Source organism: Podarcis gaigeae (assembly GCF_964106915.1).
Source record: "Podarcis gaigeae genome assembly, chromosome: 4".
NCBI classification, from domain to species: domain Eukaryota; kingdom Metazoa; phylum Chordata; class Lepidosauria; order Squamata; family Lacertidae; genus Podarcis; species Podarcis gaigeae.
The window spans coordinates 106,586,095-106,612,813 of NC_139677.1; the positions used below are offsets into that span (position 1 = coordinate 106,586,095).

General features: G+C 47.4%; 2 protein-coding genes and 2 long non-coding RNA genes across 4 annotated transcripts in view; 2 read left to right on the forward strand and 2 right to left on the reverse strand.

Annotated features, from left to right (window-relative positions):
* The window catches only part of LOC310843361 (uncharacterized protein), a 172,562-nt gene extending 157,383 nt beyond the window's left edge, over positions 1–15,179 (forward strand). Inside the window, exon 6 of the mRNA XM_083736624.1 lies at positions 15,068–15,179. Coding sequence (XP_083592750.1) covers positions 15,068–15,124 — 57 coding nt within the window. The 3' untranslated portion in view covers positions 15,125–15,179. The remainder of the gene's footprint in view (positions 1–15,067) is intronic.
* On the reverse strand, positions 1,188–3,137 carry LOC310844027. Its single transcript, XR_014563895.1, has 2 exons — positions 2,982–3,137; positions 1,188–1,413 (listed from the first exon to the last, which is right to left on the reverse strand). It is a non-coding gene; the product is annotated as an uncharacterized lncRNA (long non-coding RNA).
* LOC310843926 lies at positions 6,042–6,917 on the forward strand. The gene is made up of 2 exons (XR_014563789.1): positions 6,042–6,122; positions 6,793–6,917. It is a non-coding gene; the product is annotated as an uncharacterized lncRNA (long non-coding RNA).
* On the reverse strand, positions 11,981–12,925 carry LOC310842792 (olfactory receptor 52L1-like; the record flags this gene model as incomplete). Its single annotated transcript, XM_083734931.1, is given in 3 exon segments — positions 11,981–12,110; positions 12,112–12,790; positions 12,793–12,925. Coding segments are annotated over 3 exon segments (942 nt in total).
* Positions 15,180–26,719: the final 11,540 nt, after the last annotated feature.

The window sequence follows — 26,719 nt, forward strand, 5'->3', positions numbered from 1 at the left end:
CTCAGATGGACAGTGAGTCTTGTTCTTAGCTACAATCCGGACTGTGAGGCAGGGCTGCGTTTAACCGCTCCTCAGCATTCCGGATCCCACCTTCGTCGCCAGTTGTTGTGACGTGGGGTTTGTGATTTCAGCTCTCTTGACATAATATGCTGGAGACAGTTCTCTAGTAACACTTCTTTATTAAAGCAACAAGGAGGGAACTTGAGGAGGGAAGAGCTACATTTATAGGGACAGGGAACTAGCTGGAAAGGATACATTTTGGAGGGAACAATATCAGGCAATCACAGTCCTGCCTTTTGGAGGCAACCAATAAGACAGAGGATCCAAATACAGCAGCTTAAATGAACCAGTAGTAGCTGTACCCTCTGGAACCAAAAGGCAGTCACTTTACCCTAATGCAAATACAGACAATAATAATACAGATATAAAATCCTTTGACTCAATACACAACAGTGCCCATTCTATACCCTCGGAAGATTAGGGGAGACCTGCCCCATACCCCCATAGACCTCCGCCTGGGACCACCAAAGGGCGACTTGCCGGGTTCGCTGCCCCCCCTGGCATTTTATTTTGCATCGCTTTGTTTGATGTTCCAATGAACGTGGTAAATTCTTTTGGTGCTATTATGGGTGTGAAATATGTAGGCGGGGGTGTTTATTGGGTTGTCTTTGTTTTTATTTGATTATGTGTTTTGTGTTTTTATATTGTAATTTCATCCTGTGAACCCACAAATTTAATGAAAAAATAAATGGATAAAACGAAATGAATTCCCTCCCTCTCTCTGCCGATTAAGAGGCAGCTCCGTCCCCGACACCCATCTAGAAAGAGGCAGGGAGGGGCATTACACAGTAGGAAGAACAGAGAGGGCAACTGGCCAGAACTGGGTGGGGAGATGACCGGGGGTGGGAATTGGGGCATGGGGGGGGGTCAGTCTGGCAGGAGCTTTGAGGATGAAGGATTTGGGGAAACAGCAGGGGTCCCTGGCTCCGAAAAGCACTCCAGCTTCAGGGAGGGGGGCAAAGTGCCACAGAGTCCTGAACCCCCCCCAGTGGTGCTCAATGGTTCCTCTTGAGTAACAGAGAAGCCCCCCCTTTCCCAGCCCCCCAACTAACAGGAGGTGTTTCTACCCCCCACGCCCAGGCCAGTCCCCTCCCTCCGTCCCAGAGAAGGAGACACAGGAAACCAGGTCAGATGCAGAGGGAGGATTTATTAGAGGGTCAAGCGTCACATGGGGGCTGGAAGGGGAGACCAGCAGGAGGCGGCCGCTTCTCCCTGGGGGTGTCTCAGTGGGACCGGCAGGCCAGTGCATCAGCCACCACCCCGACCAGCTTGTGGAAGGCATGGTGGCCAGCAGGGGTGAATTCCTGTCCAAGGGGGGGCTAGCAGGAGAGTGCTGAGGACCTCGCCCAGGAGCTGGAAGAGAAAAGAGAGGGTGACTCCTTCTGCCAGGGGGCCCATGTGTGGGACACCCTCTCCCCACAACAGATCCCACAACAGATTCAACAGATTGAGACTGAATCCTGACAAGACAGAAGCACTGTTTAGGGTGGACTGGGGGCAAGCGGGTGTGGGGGGGACTCCCTGGTCCTGAATGGGGCAACTGTGCCCCTGAAGGACCAGGTGCGCAGCCTGGTAGTCACTTTGGACTCATAGCTGTCCATGGAGGCACAGGTCATTTCTGTTTCCAGGGCAGCTGTCTCCCAGCTCCATCTGGTCCACAGGATGAGACCCTACCTGCCCGCAGACTGTCTCACCAGAGTGGTGTGTTACAGGAAAAATCCGAGGGCTCCCTTGGACAAAACAAAGACACCAACCAGGATAACTTGGAGCAAAACAGCAGCCTGTAGGCTTGGCCTTTATTGAACTGTTGCAACAGGGTATTCCCCTCACTTGCAGGAGAGAGGAAAGACCCAGAAGAATAGTGTGCAAGGTCTTATAAAAACTTTTGAAATTCCCCTCCTCTAGGTCTAGCCCACCCCCAGAAACATCATGCATACATTACAGAAAGAAGGGGTTGGTGGTAACCTGAGTGTCTTGTCACCTGGCTGGTTCCTCCTTCCCCCCTCCCCACAGTTTCCTGCCCCCTGAGGGAAGATCTGATCATTGTCCTTTGTTTCAGTCCATGTTGAATCTGCTCCCATATGCAAGTTCTTTGTGATCTTGATTGTCTTCTGTCTGGGATCATCAGGGTTGACATGGGCAGAGCTCCTGTGGATGTGCTGAGACAGTGAAAGGATTATGGCTGCCCTGTATCAAACCTGCCCCATTTTGTAGTCTTCCCTTCATGGAGTAAAATAAAAGTGAAACAGTGCAAATCCGATGTATGGTTGATTTTCTATGAATTTATAACAGAAATGTGGCGTATGTAGTGTGTGAGTGTGAAGTTTATACAAACAGAATGATTGGGGTGGGGGGGTTCCTGCTACAGGTGCATGCTCTAGTTATCGCCCGCTTGGACTACTGCAATGCCCCCCATGTGGGGCTACCTTTGAAGGTGACGCGGAAACTGCAACTAATCCAGAATGCGGCAGCTAGACTGGTGACTGGCAGTGGCTGCTAAGATCGCTGAGCACAATTCAAAGTTTTGGTGTTGACCTTGAAAGCCCTAAAAGGCCTCAACCCTGTATACCCAAAGGAGGGTCTCCACCCCCATTGTTCAGCCCAGACTCTGAGGTCCAGCTCCCTTTTGGCGGTTCCCTCACTGTGAGAGGTGAGGTTACAGGGAACCAGGCAGAGGGCCTTCTTGGTTGTGGCGCCCACCCTGTCGAATGCCCTCCCACCAGATGTCAAGGAAATAAAGAACTAACTGAAATCTGAAGGCAACCCTGTATCAGGAAATTTTTAATGTCTAATGTTTTATGTCCTGTGAGCCACCCAGAGTGACACACACACACACGCACTCACTCACACACACACACACACACGGCACCCCCAGTCCCCCCCCCACCAGGCAGCTCCTTGGGGCGGGGGAGCAGCCTCACCCTGAAGTTGAGGGGGTCCATGTGGAGCTTGTCGCAGAGCAATTCACGCATCTCGGAAAAAGCCTCCTGGACCTCGTGCAAAGAGGGCTGGAGAGGATCCTAATGAGAGGGAAGGCTGGAGAGGGTTCCTTATGAGAGGGAGGAATATCGGGCACCAGGGGTGCCCGATATTCCTCCAGCAGCCTGCAGAGAAGGAACAAAGGAAGGAAGGAAGGAAAAAGGGAGAGGCATGGATGGTTATTATCCAGGTGGAAAGAGGAGCTCCTGCCCAACCTGCTTAGAGAGGCGACCACCCCTGGACTTACTTGCCAAGGGCTTCTCCGGAACCAATGACGGTCACATCCACTTCGATGATGATCTGCATCTCGGTGATGATGGCTGGCTGTGGGCTGGGAGCTTCTCTCGGCTGCTGGAGAAAACCTTCTGGGCTGAGCTGGAGCTTCTTCCAGGGCTGGAGCCTTTTATACCCTGCACCAAAGCTCCTCCTCCCAGATTTACAGAAGCCGACCTGGTTTCTGATTTGATCTAAGAATGTCCTGCTTTTCCTGATGACATGCCTATTTCCCCCTGAGAAATCCTGGAGGGTATGGAGTAATGCCACGCCTGTGCCAAGGAGACAAGCAAGTATAAAGGCTTTAGAAGACATCTGAAGGCAGCCCCAAAGGAGCGTCTCCAACCCCATCGCTCAGCCCAGACACTGAGGTGGTCCTCCTCCGGTGATTCAGTTACAGGGTACCAGGCAAAGGGCCTTCTTAGCAGTGGCTCCCTCCCTGTGGAAAGACATCAGATGTCAACCTGGGTGGCCTGAAAGACGGACTAGGCAGATTCATGGAGGAGAAGCTATAGTGGCTCCTAGTCTGGCTGGCTTTTCTCTCCCTCCACCATCAGAGGCAGCGATGCTTCTGAATCCCACTTGCAGGAAACAGCGTCAAGGGAGAGGCTCTGGGGGTCCAATCCTGCTTGCCCCTTGGGGTCCAGGATCCTGGACTCGATGGGTCTCCTTTGGCCTGACCCAGAAGGCTCTGACTTTTCTCATTCCCAGTCTTAAGGAACCTTGGGAAATGGAGTTCTGTGAGGGAGCACTAGGAATTTCCAAGAGAACTTTCAGCAGACATTCTAGACCGGGGGTCGGCAACCTGCGGCTCCAGAGCAGCATGTGGCTCTTTAAAGCCTTTGCTGCGGCTCCGGGGAGGAGGCGATGGGAGGAGGCGAGGAGCGGAGGCGAGGGGAGGAGGCGAGGAGCGGAGGCGAGGGGAGGAGGCGAGGGGAGGAAGCGAGGGGCGGAGGCGAGGGGAGGAGGCGAGGGGAGGAGGCGAGGGGAGGAGGCGAGGAGTGGAGGCGAGGGGAGGAGGCGAGGGGAGGAGGCGAGGAGTGGAGGCGAGGGGAGGAGGCGAGGGGTGGAGGCGAGGGGAGGAGGCGAGGAGTGGAGGCGAGGGGAGGAGGCGAGGGGAGGAGGCGAGGGGTGGAGGCGAGGGGAGGAGGCGAGGAGTGGAGGCGAGGGGAGGAGGCGAGGGGAGGAGGCGAGGAGTGGAGGCGAGGGGAGGAGGTGAGGGGAGGAGGCGAGGGGAGGAGGCGAGGGGAGGAGGCGAGGAGTGGAGGCGAGGGGAGGAGGCGAGGAGTGGAGGCGAGGGGAGGAGGCGAGGGGAGGAGGCGAGGAGTGGAGGCGAGGGGAGGAGGCGAGGGGAGGAGGCGAGGGGAGGAGGCGAGGAGTGGAGGCGAGGGGAGGAGGCGAGGGGAGGAGGCGAGGGGAGGAGGCGAGGGGAGGAGGCGAGGAGTGGAGGCGAGGGGAGGAGGCGAGGGGAGGAGGCGAGGGGAGGAGGCGAGGGGAGGAGGCGAGGAGTGGAGGCGAGGGGAGGAGGCGAGGGGAGGAGGCGAGGGGAGGAGGCGAGGAGTGGAGGCGAGGGGAGGAGGCGAGGGGTGGAGGCGAGGGGAGGAGGCGAGGAGTGGAGGCGAGGGGAGGAGGCGAGGGGAGGAGGCGAGGAGTGGAGGCGAGGAGTGGAGGCGAGGGGAGGGGAGGAGGCGAGGGGAGGAGGCGAGGGGAGGAGGCGAGGAGTGGAGGCGAGGGGAGGAGGCGAGGGGAGGAGGCGAGGAGTGGAGGCGAGGGGAGGAGGCGAGGCGAGGGGAGGAGGCGAGGGGAGGAGGCGGAGGAGTTAGTTGCCTGAAGCCCCTTTTTAAACTTAAGCAGGGGGAAGTTTGGTGAATTGTTCTTTCCTTGGGGAAAGCAGGCTGCATTGAAAGGGGCCGTATACACTGGTCACTGTTTTGAAGGGGAGTGAAGAACACACACTCAAAAAAAGGTAACTTGTTAATTTTATTTCTATGAGGAGGAGTAATTCTGAGGGGTCAAACAAATGAATAATAAAAAGGTATTTTTATAATGACGAATGCCTCATTATTAATTATTATTTACATCAGCCACTGATTATGATTTATGGTACACTGGGGCCCTGATTAATTTTCTATGGCATTTTGGGGCATTGATTATTGGGCATAGCAAGTTGCGGTCGCGTGGAATTTGTGCTTTGTGACTGTTTGAGGTGGGGGTTTTTTCTTGGGAGGCTGGGCGGCGCGAAGAGAGGGATTATTTTTATAATGACGAGGATGACATTGGGCCCTCATTATTAATTATTATTTGCATCAGGCACTGATTATGATTTATGGTTTACTGGGGCCCTGGTTAATTTTCTGTGGCATTTTGTGGCATTGATTATTGGGCATAGCAAGTCGCGGTCGCGTGGAATTCCACGTGGAGTTAGTTGCCTGAAGCCCCTTTTTAGTTGCTTGAAGCCCCTTTTTAAACTTAAGCAGGGGAAAGTTTGGTGAAAGTTTGGTGAATTGCTGCCAAGGAGTGTGGTGGAGTCTCCTTCTTTGGAGGTCTTTAAGCAGAGGCTTGACAACCATATCTCAGGAGTGCTCTGATGGTGTTTCCTGCTTGGCAGGGGGTTGGACTCGATGGCCCTTGTGGTCTCTTCCAACTCTATGATTCTATGATTCTATGAATAGCTAACGCTTTCCTTGGGGAACGTTATGCAACAGCTTATTGCTGGTCTTTCCCGCCTTTGTAAGCAGGCTGCATTGAAAGGGGCCATATACACTGGTCACTGTTTTGAAGGGGAGTGAAGAACACACACTCAAAAAAAGGTAACTTGTTAATTTAATGTTTATTTCTATGAGGAGGAGTAATTCTGAGGGGTCAAACAAAGAAATAATAAAAAGTGTCAAAAAAGGTATTTTTATAATGACGAATGCCTCATTATTAATTATTATTTACATCAGGCACTGATTATGATTTATGGTACACTTTGGGGCATGTGTAATGGGTCTGAGTTACTCGTGCGTAAACTGCCGCCTCTCTAGGCTTAATTGCCTTTTAAAACCGTTCTGACTGCACAGCCCATCTCCGCGTAGCTGTCTCAGTCGCTAGCAGAATCCGTCTGTGGGCATTTCTTAAACCTCTTCCAGCATAGAAGCTGTCTGACTCCCAGTCGCCTCCTCCTCTCACTGCGCGGGAGTCTTCTGCGCAGGGAGGGCGTGGCTAGTGGAGGGTTCTACTCACTGATGTACAGAGAAGAATCCCGGAGCTCTCTCTCCGCTTCCCCCATCTGCCCCCCTTTATCCCTGGTGTTGCGCTGATTTCCTCCCCCCTCTACCAAGCTGCTTCTCCCCCTGGTGCTGGGTCCTTTGCCTGCAGAATCTGGGAGCCTCCCCTTTGCCTCTCACTCTGATGTCAGTTCCCTGACATCGGGCATAGCAAATTTTGCTATGGAGCCCTCTGATTTCTAATTACGTCCCTGTTTTGGACCCCCGGTAGGCCAGCCATGGATAAAGGCAAGAAAAGAAAAATTTCTGAAGAAAACAGAATGTTTAATGATACATGGACAGAATCATTTGCATTCTCTACTGACAAGACTGGTTTACCAGTATGCTTAATATGTGGTGAGAAATTTGCAAACAACAAAAAGTCAAATATTGCAAGACATTTCCAGAATAAACACGCGGCCTTTGCAGAAAAATATCCAGATGGAGATGAGAGACGAAAAGCCGTTGCAGAACTTATGAGGAAGGTTGATAGGAGCAAAAATAATTTCAAGAATTGGGTGAAGTCTGCAAATTCCACAACATATGCTAGTTTTGTAGCCGCTCAGGAAATAGTCAAGCATGGGAAGCCGGTCACAGATGGAGAGTATATAAAAGAAGCATTCCTTAAGGTTTCGGAACATCTATACATGGACTTCAAAAACAAGAATGAAATTGTGCAGAAAATCAAAGACATGCCTCTGTCTGCGAAGACTGTTAAAGACAGAACCCTAAAAATGGCAGAAAACATTAGCAAACAGCAAATTCAAGACATTAATTCAGCTGTGGCGTACTCCATCGCCTGTGATGAGTCCAAAGATAAAGGTGATATTGAACAAATAGCGCTGTTCTGCCGATATGTGAACTCTTCTGGGCCACAGGAAGAACTGATTGAGCTGATACCACTAAAAGACCAAACAAGGGGTGAGGATATCTGTAAGGCTGTCCTGGACTTTTTAAGTGCTAAAAAAATAAACACCAACCACCTGGTCTCAGTGGCTACTGATGGGGCACCGAGCATGAGAGGAGCACAGAAGGGCTTTGTGGCTCTACTGCAGAAGGCACTGGGTAGAACGCTGCTGTCATTTCATTGCATCCTGCACCAAGAGGCATTGTGTGCTCAAACATTTCCCCCCGAATGCACAAAAGTGATGGATGTGGTCATTCAGATTGTTAATAAGATAATGGCAAAGGGTTTAAACCACCGCCAGTTTCGTTTGCTATTGGATGAGGTGGAAAGCACATATTCGGACCTCCTGCTCCACAACAAGGTCCGGTGGTTGTCCAGAGGCGAGGTGCTAAAACGCTTTGTCACATGTTTGGAAGAAGTAAAAACCTTCCTGGCCAGCAAAGAGCTTACCTTTGCTGAGCTGGAACAGCCAGAGTGGCTGGAAAAATTACATTTTATGGTAGACATGACAGCCCATCTAAACACGCTAAATACAACCCTTCAGGGGAAAGGAGGCACAGCCCTGCACATGCTGGAGGAGGTTTTGGCATTCGAGCGCAAGTTGACAGTGTTTGTCAAAGATTTCCAGAGAGGTACACTGTCTCACTTTCCCTCTTTGAGAGAGTTCAAACAAAGTCATGATACGATAAATTTGGAATATTTCAAGTCTGCAATCACCGCAATGCAAAGCTCGTTTGGGAAACGATTCTGTGGGTTCAGAGAGGAAAAAAACACATTATCCTTCCCTGTCACTCCCCTGGCGATCGATCCATCCCTATTGAATATGACTGCATTTCCAGGTGTAAGTCAACCTGATCTTGAGCTGGAACTGGCCGATATAGCCGACAAAGATATATGGGTGTCCAAGTTCAAATGCTTGACCGCTACTCTTGAGGATGTTGCCCGTCAGAAGGCCATTCTGGCTCAGAATCATAAATGGAGTGATATTGAAAACCTTCCCAAACAGGACAAACTTGTATTCGAAACATGGAATGCCATCCCCAACACTTATATAAACATGAAAAAGTATGCATTTGGAGTCCTGTCGATCTTCGGTTCCACATATGTATGTGAGCAGGTCTTCTCCAACATCAACATGAACTATATTAAAAACAAACACCGATCACGCCTCACAGATGACAGCTTGCAAGCCTGTGTGAAAATGAAGGTGACGTCTTACAGCCCTGATGTGCAGACACTGAGCACTGAGGTTCAGGAGCAAAAGTCCCATTAACCTGGTTACCTGGTTGTAAATTAAATATTTTAATTAGCTATTTGTCCTTTTTTCTTGAGATTGACAGCTGACTGCACGATCCTGTATATACAGCATTAAGGCAAGAAACAATATATACAGTGTTATATTTGTTTTAAATGTTGCAATGTTTTTGCGGCTCCCAGTTGTTGTTGTTTTTTTGGAAACGGGTCCAAGTGGCTCTTTTTGTCTTAAAGGTTGCAGACCCCTGTTCTAGACCTTCAAGTCCCCAGAATTCTGCAACTGTTTGTTAAATTTTCTCAAGCCTATAAAACTTGGTTGTGTGTATTAGCCCAGACTGATTCAGGTGACCTTTCAAGGTGCGCAGAATCATCTTTCTCCTGAGAAACGCCTCTGGCCTCAGCTTTTCTGGTTGTATGACTTTGGGTCACTTTAGAAGTCTTCAATTCTTTCGTCATTCCTGCCCCCTTTTGTACACCTCTTCTGCTTCAAAGCCCATATTCTGAGTGAAGCTCTTGCTCAGGGATGGCGAACCTGAGGTCTTCCGGATGTGGTCTGACTCTGCTTCCCATTGGCAGGCAGTGGGCTCCCAATCCCTGCCCTTGTTGAACCTCCCTGTCTTCCTACCCCTGCCGCTTCCAACTCTCCCTCTGCTGTTCTCTCCCCACGCTGTCAAACCTGAATGTGAGCTCCCTGGGGCAGAGTCCTGTCCTACATTCCAAGGGCCCTCAATTGATACATGGTGAAGTAATAATAACAGTAATAATCTGTAAGTGCACTTAATTATCCTCAGTGGGCTCAATTATCCTCAAGAAACACGTAATTGCAACTCTGTTTGCAATGCTTTCTTGGGCCCTGGTACAGATCAGGGCATGCGGCCAGTTCCTTAAATTTATTTTTAAATATCTTCTGCACATCCAAATTCCTTTAACTTGGTCATTTAATTATCTACCATAAATATATACTCTTTTAAAACTGCAGGTTATTGCAACAATCCTGCCAATGTTTTTATCTGTTTACAATTTATCTGTAAATAGTCAATTAACCATTTCCATTCTTCTGGTAAGTTTCGCTATTTCTGCATATTCCATGAGTTTTTTGTATCCTTTCTGCCTTTCCCAGTTCCCTCTCCTTTCCTTCTTCAGGCTAAACTTGCCCAGCTCTCTCAACTGTTTCTCATATGGCTTGTTTCCAGACCCTTGATCTTCTTGGTTGCCCTCCTCTGCACAAGTTCCAGCTTGTTACTAGATTTTGTTTCAGTATGTTTAGATCCTGTCTTTCTTACGACACAGAACCCAAGTTCCCTGGTGATCACCCATCGAGGTGTTGAGCAGATCCAGACCTGCTTAGCTTCTGCAAGGATGTGGCCTCCTGATCCTTCAGACCAGTCCCTGGAAACATTCAGCCAAGGAAAGGCCAAGAGAGAGCAGGTCAATGCTCAGGTGTCAATGTAGAACAGATGAATTTATTCCTGTTTGGTATGATTTTGTGCCAAAAACATGGGGCAAATCCACCCTTCTTCTTGTTCTGATGCTTCCTGTTGGCAGAAATCACACTTTTGTGCTCAACTGGAGCAAGCGGCAATTTCCCGCAGATTGCTATTTGTTCCGATTTAGAACTAAAGAGTGGGTTTTCCAGGTGTAAAAAATGGTTATTTATGTATGCCACTACTGCAGCCTGTGTTATGTTAGCTCAAAAATGGAAAACAAGCGAGGTCCCAACTAAGGAAGAATGGCAACTTAAACTGATGGAATATGTGCAGCTTGCTGATTTAACATATAGAATAAGAGAACAAGAAGAACATACATTTAAAGAAGATTGGAAAATGTTTGCTGAATATATGGGAGGAAACGGTGTACGCTTGAAAACGTTGGCAGCGTTAAGATAAATTCAACAGTGTAAACAAGTCCTGATGGATGTATTAATGGAATACTGAATGTATTAATGGAATACTGAATACATGGAAAGAGAAGAAGAGAAGTTGCTGGCATTTTAAGGATGTTTAATGAATATTTTAAATTGTAAAATAGAAAACTTAATAAAAATTATACACACGAAAAAGAAAAGCAGCATTTTCCATCCCTATCTCAAGAGTTCGCCTCTATGGCTAACATTATTGTCTCTCTTCTGGCTTCCCTAAATAAGTATCTTCTTGCCTCCTGAGCAAGATGAGCCTGCTTTTTTCCCTTGCAAATTGACATCCTGATTTGCCTCCTTTATGCTCCTTTGGCAACACTTGCTAAGAAGGCAGTGGTGTTAGAAAGCCTCCCATCTCAGACAGTGGTGTGAGCAGCTGGCTGGCTTTTCAGCACCCCTGAATATGACTGGGCCAGATGGGCGCCCCACAAGCCCCCTTGGCTCTACTTCCATCAAGCACCAAGGTGTGACTGTGGCAGGTGTGGTGTCTGAGTGATGGATTTAGGATTTACCAGCTTGATTTAGGAACTCTGGTAAAATTCTGCTTTGCTGGGAGCTCCGTTTGGCTGGACAGCTTTGACAACTAGACTACAGTGGTACCTGTTGACATTTCCATTCCACCTTAAGGAACAGGTGTGTGGAATTGTTGCGTGTCACATGTCTGTTTACATTCCAGCACAGTATGCTGGGAACGTCCGTTGTGCATAGCTTTTGCTTTTTGCTGTTCTCTCTGAGATGACATGAGAGAGAGATGACATGTTTCTTTGTCCTGATTCATGATCAATAAATCCATAGCTATAGTATGCTTCCACAAGCCTTCTTGTATGTTTTATGAAAACTAATAAATTTAATATTTACCTAAAATAAATAATAATAAATAATAAACATAAATGTGTTTAGCAGGTGCCAAATGTTTGCCTGATGTCAAGAGAAAGGGAGTTTCAAAGTTCAGATGCTGCCACACTAAATGACAGGGTTCTTACAAATAAGGAACAGCTTTCATGTAGCAGTTGACTGGGCACATAGAGGATAAGGCAAACTGGTCCCCCCTCCATAGAGTCATAGAATTGCAGAGTTGGAGGGGTACCCAGGGTCATCTAGCCCAACCCCCTGCAATGCAGGAATCAAAAGCTTGAACTTGGCCCAGCAGCAAATTGGCAGCCATTGCGGATTCCAGAGCACAGGTGTTCTAGGCTGAGAAGGCCCCACTCTGGTCAGCAATGATGTTGCAGCATTCTGCCCCAAGGTCTCCAGTTATGTTGCATTTGGGGGGTTCCCTGATTGCTCCAATGCCTTTTTGCCCACTGCGTGGGCAAGGACGCCCCTCCGACGCCTGCAGTGCCTTCAGTACAAGTCTTTCCTCTTCCAAAACTTGCGGAACACTCTGTTGCGGATCTCCTTGGTCTTGACCCCGTAGACAATGGGGTTGAGGGTAGGCGGCAGCAGCAGGTAGAGGTTAGCCAGGAGCATGTGGAGGCACCTTGTGGCCAAAGCGGTGTGTCAGGATGGAGAAGAGTCCCGGGACGAAGGCGATCAATATGACACAGATGTGGGAGCCGCAGGTGTTGAAGGCCTTGAGGCGAGCCTCCTTGGAGGGCAGGCGGAGGACAGCACGGAGAATCATGCCGTAAGAGAGGGCAATGAGCAGCATGTCGGAGATGCCCACATAGAGGGCCACACTCAGCCCGTACAGGCTGTTGACCATGACATCAGTGCAGGCCAGCTTCACTACAGCCATGTGCTGGCAATAGGTATGGGGCACCAGGTGGCTTCTGCAGAAAGGCAGCCGCCCTGCAAGGACCGGGAGCGGGGTGATGAGAGCAACCGCCCGGGCCACCACCACCACCCCAATCTTGAGGAGGACAGACTTGGTCAAAATGGCCTCATAGCGCAGCGGGGAGCATATGGCCACATAGCGGTCAAAGGCCATGGCCACCAGGACGGTGGCCTCCATCACGGAGAAAGAGTGGATGAAGAACATCTGAGCCAGGCACCCACCAAAGCTGATCTTGCCGGCATCGAACAGGAAGGTGCAGAGCATCTTGGGCAGGGTGGCGGTCGAGATGACCAGGTCGATGGCAGCCAGCATGGAGAGGAAGAGGTACATGGATTTGTGGAGGCTGGGCTCCGTCTTGATGACGACTAAGATGGTGCCTTGCCCAAGATGGTGATGAGGTACATGGAAGAGAGGGGGATGGAGAGCCAGTGCTGAGCACTTTCCAGCCCTGGGATTCCCAGCAGGATGAACGAGGAGGGGTTGGCCTGGGAACTGCAGTTGGAAGCACACATGATGCTCTTGTTGGAGAGATCAGGTCATCATCACTGGGCATGCTTCCTGGAGGAGAAGAAGGAGAGAGAACTTCTGTGAGGAACATCGTAGGAGCATTGAAACTGCCCCCCACCAAGTCAAAAGATCCCAAGAGGAGCCTGCTGAATCAGGACAATGGCCCACCATCTTCTCACAGTGGCCAGCCAGATGATGAACTTGTCTAATTCTCATTTAAAGCCATCCATGTTGGTGGGACGCGGGTGGCGCTGTGGGTAAAACCTCAGTGCCTAGGACTTGCCGATCGTATGGTTGGTGGTTCGAATCCCCACGGCGGGGTGAGCTCCCGTCTTTTGGTCCCAGCTCCTGCCCACCTAGCAGTTCGAAAGCACTCTTAAAGTGCAAGTAGCTAAATACGTACCGCTTTATAGCGGGAAGGTAAACGGCGTTTCCATGTGCTGCGCTGGTGCTGGCTCGCCAAAGCAGCTTCGTCACGCTGGCCACGTGACCCGGAAGTGTCTCCGGACAGCTCTGGCTCCCGGCCTCTTAAGTGAGATGAGTGCATAACCCCAGAGTCGGACACGACTGGCCTGCACGGGCAGGGGTGCCTTTACCTATGTTGGTGGCCATTACTGTCTTTTTCAGGCATGAGCTCCATCGTTTAACTCTGCTATGTGCTATGTATGTATGTGCTATGTACTATGTATGGAACTGAGAGCTGGACCATCAAGAAGGCTGATTGCCGAAGAATTGATGCTTTTGAATTCTGGTGCTGGAGGAGACTCTTGAGAGTCCCATGGACTGCAAGAAGATCAAACCTCTCCATTCTTAAGGAAATCAGCCCTAAGTGCTCACTGGAAGGACAGATCGTGAAGCTGAGGCTCCAATATTTTGGCCACCTCATGAGAAGAGAAGACTCCCTGGAAAAGCCCCTGATGTTTGGAAAGATGGAGGGCACAAGGAGAAGGGGACGACAGAGGACTAGATGGTTGGACAGTGTTCTCATAGTGACCAACATGAGTTTGACCAAACTGCAGGAGGCCATGGATGACAGGAGTGCCTGGCGTTCCCTGGTCCAGGGGGTCACGAAGAGTCGGACACGACTAAACGACTAAACAACAACAACAACATGTGTGAAGAAGGACTTTCTCTTATCCACCCAGACTTTTCCAGTATTCTCCATCATTGGATGTTCACGAATTCTAGGGTGAGATCATTTATTTTTCTAGGTCAGGATTATCTACCACACTGATCTGCGTTTGGCTCTCCAGGGCTTCAAAGACTGGTCTTTTCATGGAGATGGTGCCAGGGACTGAACCCAGGACCTTTTGCAGCCACTGAGCTGTGACACTTGCCATCAGAACCTGCCTGGAGAAACAGGAACTGTGGAACTCAAAGCAACAATTTGAGCCGTGAAAGCTACACCAGTCTTCCAGCTTCTTTTGTACAGGAGGGAACAAAACTGCTGGGGGGAAGGGCCTTAAGTCATAGAACCATAGAATTGTAGACCCCAAGGGCCTTCTAGTCCAACCCTTCAATGCAGGACTGTGTGAGGTTGAGCCTGGTAAGGCAGGATGTGCCCTTCAGCCGGCTCCTTTGGCCTCTGAGTTGGCATGCAGTGATGAGGGGGCTTTCCTGGGGCAACAGATGGGTGTCTCTGGCTCATCTCTAGCCAGAGATGGAAAGAAGATAAAGTCCCTACCAGAGAAGAATGGCAGTTCAAGTTGATGAATTATGCCAAAATGGCTAAAACGACCAGAAGAATCAGAAATCAGAAAGACCAAAGTATAAATAAGGAATGGGGGAAATTCATAACTAATCTTAAAAACCATTGTAAACAGTTAAAATCGTTAGTAGGGTTGGAATATCACTTGTAGTTTAATGGACACAGTGGAGAGGTAAAAGATTTGGATTATTATAAACGATGGAGGAGGAAATTATTAACACTAGGACCCACAAAGAGGAAGAGGGGAGTCCAGAAGATTCTCTGGAATCTCGTTTCTATGTTGTATGTTGGATATGGGACTGTAAAATTTTCAACTGAAAATTTTCGGAGTTTGTTAAGAGAGAGGTAGTTAAGATCCATTTCTGTTCTTGTATATAGTAACTTGTAGAGACTGCTGTAAATAATAAACACCTCTAAGTAACCAAGTTACTAGTAGCAGCGTCTTGTTCCTGCTTCGTCCATCCTGCCTGCAAATGATTGCTTTCTGGAACTCTGAGTATGCTCTGCTAAGGTCTGGCTAAGCTCCTGCAACAGGTCAAAGTTGAAAAACACCAATATGTTCAGCAAAGAACAGGGATCAGCTAACCAGCAGAGCAGGAGGAACGTTCAATAACCAGGTTTTCTGGAGGAGACCTGGGAGTCAGCAAAGGCCATTTTGCTTGCATATTGCCTGGTTTTGCTAAGCAGAGAGTATGGGCCTGAGAACCTAAGAAGATCTTGCCAGATCAGGCCTGTGGGGGCCAATCTTGCCCAGGGTCCTGCTCTCACACTGGCCAACCAGATGCTGAGTATGGGAAACCTGCAAGCAGGATTCAAACACAAGAGCTCTCTCCATTCCTGTGGTTTTCAGCATCTGGGCTCCAGAATCATGGCTGCCTCCAACTGTGGAAGCAGAGCTGAGCCATCCTGTCTAGTATCCATGTATAGCCCTCTCCTCCTCCATGAACCTGTCTAATCTTATTTTAAAGCCACCCAAGTTAGAGGCCATCATTGCCTCATGTAGAAGGGAGTTCTATAGTTTAACTACATACTGCAGGAAGAAGGACTTTCTATTACCTGGGTTTGTTTGTTGGTTTTAAATCTGCTCTCTCTCTTTAATATGCAGCCAGAATTGGATTCTCCAAGACAAACACCCAGATAGGATCTTGCTGTTGTGACTGAGGCCATCAAAAAGGGATTCCCTCACTTTGCAGGGAATGCTGCAGTAACAGACATAGTTCCAAATATCCTGGTTGCTAATCCTCACCTTCCTCCCCCTGTTCCTTACCGCAATTTCTGGCCGGATGTTCTGGACTCCAACTTCAGCCGAAGCCCCTCTCAGACAAGCCATTGGCACCCCAGTGTCACAACTGTAGCAAACCTGATTCTGCCAGAACCTGGAGGAAAGCCAGGAAATATTTATGGGCTGCGGTGTGATCTTCAGGGATCACTAATTGGCTGGGAGCTTTCTGACTGTAGCACCCTGCTTGTGGTTAACGCTTAGCTGGAATGAAATATTCAACGCAGCAATAGAGAAATTAAAATAATAATTTATTTGTCAGACAAATAAATGAGAGGCACAGTGGTATATGGTTACCAAGCTCTGGCCTGGCCTCTTGCCATCCTGGCCAGCACTTATATTCCCTTAATCCAGCCCCCTTTGCTCCTCCTGTGGCTGCCTCTGTCCAATCAGCCTGGTTGAAATTCCTATTGGCTGTTTGGTAGAACCAATCACAAAAGATACACCCACAAAAGATACACCCACTTCCTTGCCCTTATAAGGGAGACAAAGAGCTATATATGTGACAAATAAGTAATAATATATCTTACATGGAATCTTAATTACCAGCTCACCTCTTGCCCTCCTTGCCCTATTGCCTTCTAAAACAAATGTTTAATCTTACATTTTTATGTTCAACAGATGTCAAGGATCTTGAGTTTCACATCAATATTGAGAGCTAAAGAGCCAAGCCAGTTGCCTTTTTCACTGCTCTTGGCCTTTCAACCTTAGAAAGAAGATCTGGCTCATTTCACTGGGAGGCACATTGGTATTATTTTACTATTTACCCTTGCCTTTAATTGTGTTTTTTCAGCCTTGGGGCAGCATATGTAATTCTCCCTTTTTATGACTTTGAGAATTGTTTTTCTACTATAAATCAATGGGGCCCCCTTGTCTTAGGAGAAAAACCTCTTGCCAAGGTTCTTTCTGCCTGGCATGAAACATTTGAAAATCCTTTTTTAAGCTCATTTTTAAATACAAGCCTTGATTGCAATATATAAGCTTTGATAAAAATGCAGGCTTATGATTAGGTGCCTCATTCCCCCCTTTCAAGCTCAAGGACCTTCATCCCAAATGTCCTTGATAGCTTGACCTTCATCATATTCCTGAGGTAAAGCTCTGTATAGGGCCATGATATGAGGTAGAGTTTCATTTGAAACCATCTTGCTAATTGTACTTCTAAAACATGAAATGATACATGGCATCATACACAAAACCATTACCACTACTGTCAAGAAAAACAAGCAAGACAATAGTATCCCTTTGAGTCCTGTGACATTAGGTAACCAATTGGTGAGCCATCCCATATCCCATCCTTCCCATGTTTGTACTGGGACATGTGCTATATTCTCCATCTTTGTGGCCAACACACGGATTGCCTCACCATTATCAGAAATGTTAAAGCAACAGGCATTCCCTGTCAAGTTCAAGACTCCACATAGGCCTCCCTGCCTGGCAAGTACATAATCCATTCCCATTTTCAGCTGCAAAATGGCGGCTCTACTTTCATCCAACTGTTGTGCAATAAGTCTCAAACTCTGGGCCGTTGCATTGGTTACAAGTTCCACTACTGCTTGCAATCGAATTATTCTGTTTAGATTATAAATAGGATCCCGTGCCCCTTGTATGAGCTCACCAGGATTCCAGGAGGCAGGATCATAATAGGCTATAATGCGCTCTGGCGGCCAATCATCAGTACCGCTCCAACTTTGGGTACTTCCTCCTGCTATATGAGAAATATCAGCATTCCTTCGTGTTCGCCTGGCCGAACTAGTGGGCATAATCCACATTGGTGGTAATACCCAACCCAAGAAACAAGTCCCACTCCATTTGGAAGGGAGCTTTTTGTATGCCCATTCTCCACATATCCACCACAACCATCGGGTCTGAGGTTTTTGGTACGTGGAGTACAGAAGGTGAAATACCAAAAGAGGTAGAGAGTTCACAGTGCAGTATGTTAGATTGCCTTTTTCTGTCACAGTTATGTTCCACACCACTTTCCATGCGTGAATAAAAGGAGGTGCACAGGGCAAGGTATTCCGAGTTCGATAGGTAGTACCGTGTGCCCAGGTATGACTATTCTTAATATAATCCCAAGTATAGTGGCAATGAGAAGAGCCTACCATGGTAGAATCAGCTGCATCTGATGATTTATGCACACAGAATTCCCCTTGCACAGGTATAACTCGTATTGGTTTAGTTGAGTTCCATCCGGGGAAATTCTGTACTTCTGTTTGGTGTGGCATTTCGCTTACCATACCAATGGCATTTAATGGTATCAGTAATAAGGGCATACCTCCCTCTGAATCATCTGGCCCAAGAGAGCAAACAAGGCAATTGGTCCTATTTGCAACATTGGCTACCATTTCAGCTAAGCCTACCCACATATTGTGGTCATGGTTGAATCCATATTTAGCCAATTTGGTCAGATTCAAGGACCCTTCCCCTTCCCAAGGGATCAGGATTAATAATAAAATCATGTTGATGTCTAGCATATGCATTCCTTCCACAAAAGATTACCTTATTGTGATAGCAAAAAATATTAGCCCCAATATAATTCCCTCAGTGACAGAAATGGGGAACCACCAAGACCAAAACATATATCCCGAGGATCCCCAATGAGTAATATCCCTGATAATTGTTCCACAAGGGGGCAGTCAATCAATTGTATTAGAGAATCTTTCCGTTCACAGTCGCTGGTTCAGACGCTCCTCAAGCTTCAGGCGTGCGCAGGTCAGCCAGCTTCCAGGTTGTGGCTGCAGCAGGCCGGTCGTCAAATGTTGCCCGTGACCTAGCCCGTTCCCGGTAGGGCTAGATACAGGGGTTTTTGGAGAGAGTTAGTTTTAAAGGATTAGAGGGGTCACCTTTGCACGTCCAACTGCCTTCGGACTTCTTCAAACGAGAGTGATGAATCCAGGGGGTCACCTCAGCTACCTTCACCGCTGTTGGAGTAGAGAGCAAGACGGTGTAAGGTCCACGCCATTTAGGTGCAAGTGGATCGCGTTTCCACTCTTTCACCCATACGCTATCGCCAGCCTGGAACTGATGAATCGGCTCGGCAATGCTGCACGGCGTGCGTTCGAGGGCCCACCTGTTAAGAGAAACAAAAACACGGGAGAGAGATTGCACTTGTCCCTGTGTCACATGATCTCCTATTTGTTTAAGGTCAGCTGGAATATCCTGAACAAAGGAGGGCGGTCTCCCATACAGGAGCTCAAAAGGTGACAACTTAAGTCTTTTTGTGGGTGCACACCGAACACGAAACAGTGTTATGGGTAACACATCTACCCATCCCAATCCCGTTTCCTGGGTTAATTTTGCCAATTGGGTTTTCAGAGTCCGATTCATTCTTTCAGTTTTCCCTGAACTCTGAGGCCTATATGCTGCATGCAGTCTCCATTTTACTTGTAGGACTCGACATACATCTTGTACCCCAGTGGTGGATTCCTTCCTCGCCCTCTCCCTCCATTTAAGGGGCGGTGGTCTTGCTTCACTGCTGTGGCTAGCATTACCATCTTTTCCTTCTGCCACTTCTTCTTCTCTTGCTTCTCAGCCTCATCCCTATTCCGATAAACTCGGCGTGCAATGGCCATAATTTGGCTCATCAGCATCCCTTCCCATCCTTCTGATTTCTGAATTTTCTTACGAATATCAGAAGCGCACTGGGCCACAAATGTAGCAGTAATCATTCTGCTGTTTTCAGGGGCTTCAGGGTCAAAAGGAGTCCATATACGATAGGCTTCTTGCAGCCTCTCTAAAAAGTCTCCTGGACTCTCATTTGGTTTCTGTTCTACTTCTGAGACTTTAGACATATTAGTGGGCTTCTGGCATGCCCTGCGGATACCTTGCACAAGTGTCTGGCGGTAGGTGGTAAGTCTGGCCAGGTGAATTCCATTGTTTGGATCCCAATTAGGATCTTCCAAGGGAAAGTTATCTTGGAGATGACGGTCAATATTAAAAATATTTCCCACTCTGGCCTGCTCACGCAAATATATCTGTGCCTTTTCAATTATGTCTCTCCTTTCCTCAGTGGTGAAAAGAGTATTTAGGAGCTGGCGACAATCTGTCCAAGTAGGGCTATGAGTATTTACTATTGAAGTCACCAAGTCCATCATAGCCTGAGGTTTTTCTGCAAAAGATGGGGTGTGTGTTTTCCAATTCATCAAATCTGTAGTTGTGAATGGAATATATTGCAGGGTCGAAGTTCGAGGTGGCCGTGGTCCGGGTTGCCCGTTAACCAGCGCAGGCTCCTCAAGTGCATCAAATACTCTTCTAAGAGGGGCTACTACGTGATCTTTCTCTTCGCTTTGCTCTAGGGGCCTCAAATCATAGGGGATGGTATCTGTCCCAAGGCGTTCTTTTAGCAGCTTTATACGCCTGGCTGTATTGCTTGCTGACCGATTAAGGTCTCCCTGTAACTTCTGTAATAATTCTCTAGGACTTGGATGTACAGGGGTTTGGGGTGGGCAATCAGTTGTTCCACTAAAGGAGACTGTAGATGCAGGTCTATTAGGAGTCACAGGTGGAATAACCACTTCTGCTTGGGCTTTATTATAGGACTCCAATGCCTCCTGAAGATATTTATCATAATCTATCAAGGAATCAAGCTCTGTGACTCCACTCCCATTATTCATTCCACTTTCTTGCCTTGGGGTTACAACTGGCGGAGTGTTTGAATTAAGCTCCCTTCGATGTGGAGCATAGGGTGGAGGTGGAAGCACCTCTTCCTCTGGTCCCTCAAAAATGGGTTTGAGTTTATTTGGCAAGATTCCTTTCCTAGCTTCAGCTTTTATAGCCAATAATTTGCATCGTTTGACTTTGCATTCCCTTATCCATGGAGGATTTTTATTTAATGTGCTCAGCCAGGAATCTATATATGGAAATTGTTCTGGGCACCCTCCAGTTTCTTTGGCGATATTAGACCAAAGTTTGCTTACTAAATTTATATCAAAGGTTCCCTGAGATGGCCATTCAGTATTTTGTTTCGGCCATTCTAGTTCACATAACGTTCTCAAGCGCTCTGGCGTCATTTTGACTCCATATGCCCCTGAGAAGGCTTTCTTAAAATTATTTAACATACACTCAAGAGGTGTATTTTCCCCCTTTGAACCCCCAACTCCCATTGTATGGCCCTGTGAAGTATCCACTCAGTCACTCGCACACACACTTCGTGAGTTTCCTTGCCCAGATGGAGTCGCCTCACTGGGAACCGAAGTACTACCCACTCCACACTCAGGTCAGCTACAGATTGCTCTGTACTTTCTCACACATACAATGCGCTGGATACTTCACCACACTCTACCTCCCAATCCTTCCCTTTCCCTACACCAGATCACCATCTGATGTACCCAACCACCTAGCGTACTCAGTTTCCCCTTACTGAGACGCAGAAGTTTGATCAAGACTTCTCTTCCTCCTAATTAATTGGAGGGCCAAAAATCCCTTTGTGCACTTACCCTTGGTTGGTTCCCTGTTTCCCCCGGTCCGTCGCCGCCAATGAGCAGGGTATCAGACAGACGAGTCTTCTGCGTTCCCCCTGGAAAAATTTACCAGTGCGCGCTTTGGGTAGGCAGTTGTCCTCTCTCTTGTACCCTGCCCAGTAGGGTGAAGGGGCTGCGTTCCAGCAGACCACTTATCCGAGTCACAGTGGCACCATAAAATGTAGCACCCTGCTTGTGGTTAACGCTTAGCTGGAATGAAATATTCAACGCAGCAATAAAGAAATTAAAATAATAATTTATTTGTCAGACAAATAAATGAGAGGCACAGTGGTATATGGTTACCAAGCTCTGGCCTGGCCTCTTGCCATCCTGGCCAGCACTTATATTCCCTTAATCCAGCCCCCTTTGCTCCTCCTGTGGCTGCCTCTGTCCAATCAGCCTGGTTGAAATTCCTATTGGCTGTTTGGTAGAACCAATCACAAAAGATACACCCACAAAAGATACACCCACTTCCTTGCCCTTATAAGGGAGACAAAGAGCTATATATGTGACAAATAAGTAATAATATATCTTACATGGAATCTTAATTACCAGCTCACCTCTTGCCCTCCTTGCCCTATTGCCTTCTAAAACAAATGTTTAATCTTACATTTTTATGTTCAACAGATGTCAAGGATCTTGAGTTTCACATCAATATTGAAAGATTTCCTTCATTTGAAAGTTTCTAAACAAATGCCTGACAACCATATATCAAGAGTGCTTGGATGGCGTCTTCTGTCTGGCAGGGGGGCTAGGCTGGTGGCTGACTTAATTTCAGGATAAATACAACTCTTACAACCATATGAAATAAGAATCTAGCATTCCTTAAATCCTTTGCATAATTACATTTAAGCCAATATATTTAAGCTAATATATTTCATTCATTTATCATAGGTAGCCTTTTAAAAGAATAAAGCCTTTGTAAAGTAAAAAGGAACTCAATAAAAAACAGCTTTAAAAGATTTCCCAAAAATGCTCTCTTTTCTTCTAGCCAAGCCAGTTGCCTTTTTCACTGCTCTTGGCCTTTCAACCTTAGAAAGAAGATCTGGCTCATTTCACTGGGAGGCACATTGGTATTATTTTACTATTTACCCTTGCCTTTAATTGTGTTTTTTCAGCCTTGGGGCAGCATATGTAATTCTCCCTTTTTATGACTTTGAGAATTGTTTTTCTACTATAAATCAATGGGGCCCCCTTGTCTTAGGAGAAAAACCTCTTGCCAAGGTTCTTTCTGCCTGGCATGAAACATTTGAAAATCCTTTTTTAAGCTCATTTTTAAATACAAGCCTTGATTGCAATATATAAGCTTTGATAAAAATGCAGGCTTATGATTAGGTGCCTCATGACCACTCCATGGTGCCTCTCCAAGGGGAATGGATGGACCTGGAGAAGAAAGAGAAGTCTCTTCTGGCACTCATGGCAAGGGGTGCAGACAGGATTTATGTTGCGGGGGGGGGCAGGGCACCCACCTCTCACCATCCTCTATCAGGTTCTGTCTAGCAGATTTGGAATAAAATGTCTCAGCAACAGTTCTTTTAAATTGCTTTCCTTTGACCCCAAATTCTCAGAAAAACCTGTCAACAGCTTTCTACAATTTCTACTTTTAGTTAAGTATTTTTATTTACTTACTTGACTGGGGATAGGCGCAGCTGCTGCCCCTTGGCTATGCCCAATCCCATGTGTCAGGGGTTCAGAAGGAGAGACACAGGAGGGGGAGCAAATGGAGAGTGAGGAGGAGGAGTACGAGGGGGGCGCAGGCAGTGACAGTGGCCAGAGTTATTCCGCAAGCCTCTCTAGCGAATCGGAGGACTCACAGAAGGGAGCGCCGGTGGCCAGAGCAAGGGAGATTCCAAGGGAGAAACCTCAAGAGGGAGGGGCCAGCGGGGAGTCCCTGAGCAGCAGCTGGAGATCAGGGCCAGCGTCTCCACCAGAGCGCAGTGGGGAGGGGGAGTCCCAGGAGTCGGGACCAGTGTCCTCACCACCAGAGGGAGGAGAGGAGTCAGGTTTGGCAACACCCACATCAGGAAGCGGGGAAACGGTCAGAAGGAAAGTCACCGGCTGGGCGCGCGCGCCAAGTTCAAATGTACAGGAGCGCGGCACAGCGGGGAGCCCGGGAAGGGAGCCAGGTCCTAAAGCCCGCCGGAGGGAGGGGCAAGACTCAGGAGGCTCCGCGTCAGAGGAGTCCAGGAAGGAGGGAACCCCAGAGGGCAGAAGGACCCAACGCAGGAAAGAGCAGCGCAAGAGGTGGAGCCGGGCTAGAATCTTAAACTGGTGTGGGTGGAGCAGTGAGTCAGAGGGGACTTAGCCGGTCTAGCGTTAAGACGTGGGCCTGCGCGCCAGGAGCTTGGAAATGGAAACTAAACTTCAATAAAGACTTTTGTATATAAGATCCACTGGGCGTTGGTCCTCTGTGAGCTGGGACCTAGCGGCAGTCCTGACACCATGCTTGTGGTTCTTTTAATAAAGTGCTTCAACTCCACAATGGCTTCAACCTTGAGAGTAGAGTCCCTCTGCTAAAACTTCCCACAATTGCAGCGAAATAGCTAAAAATTATTCTAAACTAGCCTTTTCTTTTAAGAGCTGTTCTCTACCCCTCCAATACACCCTCAGCATGTAGAAGAACTCCAGGATAGAGCAGCTTTGCCCAGTGCTTTTTCCCTAGAAAAATAGGTACCGGTACTCACTGTGAAGTTGCTACAGTAAGTGCTACACTTTTTGACAACCAGAAAAAGAGGTGCTGGTACTGTGTACCCCTGAGTACCGCCTGAAAAAAAAGGACTGGCTTTGCCTGGTTCACTGTGTAGTCACAGCTACAAAATGCTACCAAATAAACAGATAGGCAAGGTAAGGTAAAAGGTAAAGGACCCCTGGACAGTTAAGTCCAGTTGAATTTGACTGTGGAGTGCGGCACTCATCTCCGTTTTCAGGCCGAGGGAATTTTCCTGCAGTCAGTTTTCCGGGTCATGTGGCCAGCAGGACTGAACTGCTGCTGATGTACAGAGGACCATGATGAGTCCCAGAGTACATGGAAATGCCATTTATCCTCCCACCACAGTGGTACCTACAGTGATACCTCAGGTTAAGTACTCAATTCGTTCCGGAGGTCCGTTCTTAACCTGAAACTGTTCTTAACCTGAAGCACCACTTTAGCTAATGGGGCATCCTGCTGCCGCCACGCCACCGGAGCACGATTTCTGTTCTCATCCTGAAGCAAAGTTCTTAACCCAAGGTACTATTTCTGGGTTAGCGGAGTCTGTAACCTGAAGCGTCTGTAACCTGAAGCGTATCTAACCTGAGGTACCACTGTATTTGTCTACTCACACTAGTATGCTTTCAAATTGCTAGGTTGGCAGGAGATGGGACAGGGCAACGGGAGCTCACCCCATTGCGTGGATTCGAACTGCTGACCTTACGATCTGCAAGCCCAAGAGGTTCCCCCATCCAGGAGACAGTTTCCTGCACCTGCTGAAGCTTAGAAAGTGAACGTTTGGGGGAACTGAGAGTTTCACACAACACCCACCTGACCCATAAGCGATGCTGTGTGACTAAATGACCATATTTATACCCCGCCCATCTGGCTAGGTTTCCCCAGCCACTCTGGGCAGCTCCCAGGAGTCCAGGCCCTGAAGGAAACCCTCACCAAACCTTGAGAAGGTCCACCACTGGCAGGCAATCCTCACCCAGTTGTGTGGAATCAATCCCATCACCATTTCTCCTCTTCCTCTACCCATTGTGTCCACATGAGCTTCACTTAGCTGTGGGTGGCATTCAAGTACCGTATTTTTCACTCCATAAGACACACTTTTTTCTTCCTAAAAAGTAATGGGAAATGTCAGAAAGATATTTCCAGATTTGTCTGGCAGGGCAAAAAGCCCAGAATAAAATTTAAGATTTTAACTGATGTAAAGAAAGGGGGGGCTTTGCCCTGCCGGACTTCAAACTTTACTACGAATCAGCAGCCTTTTGCTGGTTGAAAGACTGGCTGCTTCTTGAGAACACAGACATTTTGGATTTGGAAGGTTTTAACAATACCTTCGGGTGGCATGCATATTTGTGGTACGACAAGGTTAAGGCTCATAAAGCATTTAAAAATCATATTGTCAGGAAAGCATTGTTTAATGTTTGGATAAGATACAAAGATTTATTGGAAAATAAAACCCCAAGGTGGTTGTCACCAATGGAAGCTAAAGCTTTCAAAAGACTTAACATAGAGTCCAAATGGCCAAAATATTGTGAGATTTTGGAACAAGAGGGAGACAAATTGAAATTGCAGAGTTTTGAGAAATTAAAGAGTAAAGTACGAGATTGGCTTCATTACTATCAGATAATGGAGGTTTATAAATTGGATAAAAAAATCGGATTCCAGGTGGAAAAATTGAAATTAGAAACAGAATTGTTAGAACCTAAAACAAAGAATTTGTCAAGAATGTATAACTTGCTGTTGAAATGGAACACTCAGGATGAAACTGTTAAATCTGCCATGATAAAATGGGCACAAGATGTTGGACATAATATTATGTTCGCAGACTGGGAACAGTTGTGGACCACCGGTTTGAAATTCACGGCATGTAATGCCCTAAGAGAGAATATTATGAAAATGATTTACAGGTGGTACATGACTCCAGTCAAGCTTGCAAAAATTTATCATTTGCCCGACAATAAATGTTGGAAATGTAAAGAGACTGGAGGTACATTCTTTCACCTTTGGTGGACGTGCCCAAGGATTAAGGCCTTCTGGGAAATTATTTATAATGAATTGAAAAAGATACTTAAGTACACTTTGTTGAAAAAACCAGAGGCCTTTCTCCTAGGCATGGTTGGCCAATTGGTACTAAAGAAGGATAGAACTTTCTTTATGTATGCGACAACAGCAGCAAGAATTCTCATTGCAAAATACTGGAAGACACAATATTTACCCACTCTGGAGGAATGGCAGATGAAGATGATCGATTACATGGGATTCGCAGAAATGACCGGCAGAATCCGAGAACAGGGAAAAGAGTCGGCGGAAGAAGATTGGAGGAAATTTAAAGATTATCTACAGAAATATTGTAAAATTAATGAATGTTAGAATGATGTTGGATGGAAATTAAATGGTTACCAGCTGTAATGTAAAGGTGGAATAATAATTTAAAATAAGCTATACTAAGGCGTAACAAGGATTTGCTGAATTAAGAATTTGAACTGGAATACAAAAGGGGGAGGTGAGAGGAGGTCCGGGACATAAGGTAATGGAAATAAGAATTGGAAATTATATTTGTTTTGTTTTGTTTTGTTTTGTTTTAATTGTGTATTTGTTTGATGGTTTTTCTTCTTGTATTAAATTGGAAAACTGTAATAAATATTTATTTTT